Here is a 2,460-nt window from a genome sequence, read left to right on the forward strand (position 1 = left end):
CATTTTTTTTTTTTTCCTGTATCTCAAGGTGCTCCAGCACAGAGTGAAAATGATTCTGAAAAATAAATTGTATAAATGATGAACACTGAGTCTCAAAGGAAAAAAAAAACAAGGGAGGCAAGGAGTTTGGCAAATAATTGTTTTGTTTTGTTTTGAGGTGGAATCTTCCTCCGTCACCTAGGCTGGAGTGCAGTGGCGCAATCTTGGCTCACGCAACCTCTGCCTCCCAGGCTCAAGTGATTCTCATGTCTCAGCCTCCTGAGTAGCTGGGATTACAGGAGCATGCCACCACGCCTGGCCAATTTTGTATTTTAGTAGAGATGAGGTTTCACTGTGTTGCCCAGGCTGGTCTCAAACTCCTTGTCTCAAGTGATCTGCCTGCCTCTGCTCGCAAAGTGCTGGGATTACAGGCGTGAGCCACTGCGCCCAGCCGCAAATAATAAACTGTCATACAAAAGAGCACTCTTTTTTAAAGGATTTAGAGTATAAAAACTATCCCCCCAACTACAGTACCATCCAATTTGATTTTATATACACTCTATAGCATTTTTTTTTTGTCTTACCCTAAGTGATTGGAATGCCCTTATGTTACCTTTTTCTAGTTTAGCACAAATCCTTTGTCTGTGGTGACCTGTTAGAGAAGCTGGCTTAGAATCTGGTGCTGATGACTCCTCCATTTCCCCTAACTAGGGCAGAGTATCACTATTCCTAACTAGTACTACATGTAACAATAATCACAACAATAGCATATATCTGTATCTTTCCAAATGTGCCCTTATCTGTTATCTTACTTGGTTATTCTAAAGGACAACACCCAAAAAGGGTATAGTTCTGTGCTCCCATTTGCTGAATACAGCTCTAAAGAAAATGAAATCTGGCAGGAAATTCCAAATGCTTCCGAACTTCCCTCACTAAAAAAGGGAAGCAAACATGACCTAAACATACATTTTCTTTTTGTTGAAGCTCTTAAACATATATTAATAAAATATTTATTCTTGTTCAAAATGCACCAAAATTTAAAACTAATTATTTCTCCTTTTACTGCAATGGATACATTTTAATACAAATAACAGGATTCAATCTATGCCCTACCATTTATTGTGATCCCTGGCAAGTTATTTAACCTCTTTGAGTTTCCATTCTTTATCTATAAAATGGGAGTGGTGACAGTATTTATGTTTCAAGGATGTGAGGATAAAATGTGATAATATGTGTACACAATTCTTAGCTCTTTATGTGCCTTTTACATAGCAAATGCTCAATAATGGCAATTTTTATCTCAAATCACCTAGTCCCTTCCCCAAAATGCTTATATTAGATGATCAAAATTACTCAGGTAAAAGGAAACGGGGTTATCTATTATTAGGAGTTTCTAAGAGGCTGTTAAGGTTCATGAATGAACAAGAACCCTGCATAGAGATGACATAAGTGGAAACACAAAGGCAAGATACTGAAAGTAAGAGATCAGGATTTCTTTATGCCAGCCAAGAATTTACCTTGAGTGTCAGGTTTTCCACTTTCATGATGAGATCCTTCTGTCTTTGTGCTTTATTCTGAATCTCATGGAGCTTTTTCTCCTTTTTATCAATCTGCTTCTGAATTTCCATGACTAACAGAGATACATAGAACTTATATATTAAATATAGCCTAAATGAATGGACCAAGATCCAAATCAAGTAAAACTCCACTAAACATCTGAGCAATAACTTCTTGAGCTTAGCTTTGAGTCTAATGTAAGCTTAGAGTCAGCCTTTAGCACTGCCACCCACCCTGGTCCCATCCCTTTGTTTTTTCTCTGACTTACCTATTGAACTGGTACCTTCATTTGCCCTATACTGGCCAGATTCAATAAACTTGGCCTGAAGCTGCCTTTCCAGATACTCTTCAGAATAATCTTCCTCTTCTTCTTCTTCTTCATCTTCATCCTCATCCTCATCCTCATCCTCATCCTCATCTTCATCATCCTCATCCTCATCATCATCATTGTTACTTCTAGAATCACTGAACATCTCCCGAAGCATATCATATTCTACTGGTTTTAAGCAAGAAGAAGGTGAACTATCTAAAACTCTGCAAATGACTCATACTCCAGATAAAATTATACTCCTTACTTTCACATTCCCCAGGCAACCAGTACATTTTATAAATCATTTTTTTCATGCAGGAAGATTATTCCCTTTGTAAAACAAGGACAGCAAGTGCAAAACACTGTTAACATTCATTCATGTAGTGAGTGATCAAGACATTTAGAGACTCTAAGGGTCATAGGAAGTTAAAATACCAGCGGTGGATGGGAGATTAGAACACCAATCTAAAACCCCTAAACTGCCAAGGGACCAATAAGAGGGAAGAAGGGCTGGGTGTGGTGGCTCGCACGTATAATCCCAGCACTTTGGGAGGCCAACGCGGGCAGATCACTTGAGGCCAGGAGTTGGAGACCAGCCTGGCCAACGTGGCAAA

The 2,460-nt window shown here is 38.9% G+C and overlaps 1 protein-coding gene across 1 annotated transcript in view; it reads right to left on the minus strand.

Moving 5' to 3' along the window:
• TAF7L (TATA-box binding protein associated factor 7 like) overlaps positions 1-2,460 on the minus strand; it is a 27,495-nt gene that overhangs the window by 8,535 nt on the left and 16,500 nt on the right. Inside the window, exons 10-11 of the mRNA XM_017863239.1 lie at positions 1,805-2,029; positions 1,497-1,609 (exon numbers count right to left, since the gene is read on the minus strand). Coding sequence (XP_017718728.1) covers positions 1,497-1,609; positions 1,805-2,029 — 338 coding nt within the window. The remainder of the gene's footprint in view (positions 1-1,496; positions 1,610-1,804; positions 2,030-2,460) is intronic.

Source organism: Rhinopithecus bieti, unplaced genomic scaffold (genome assembly GCF_001698545.2).
Source record: "Rhinopithecus bieti isolate Rb0 unplaced genomic scaffold, ASM169854v2 scaffold_69431, whole genome shotgun sequence".
Lineage (NCBI taxonomy): Eukaryota > Metazoa > Chordata > Mammalia > Primates > Cercopithecidae > Rhinopithecus > Rhinopithecus bieti.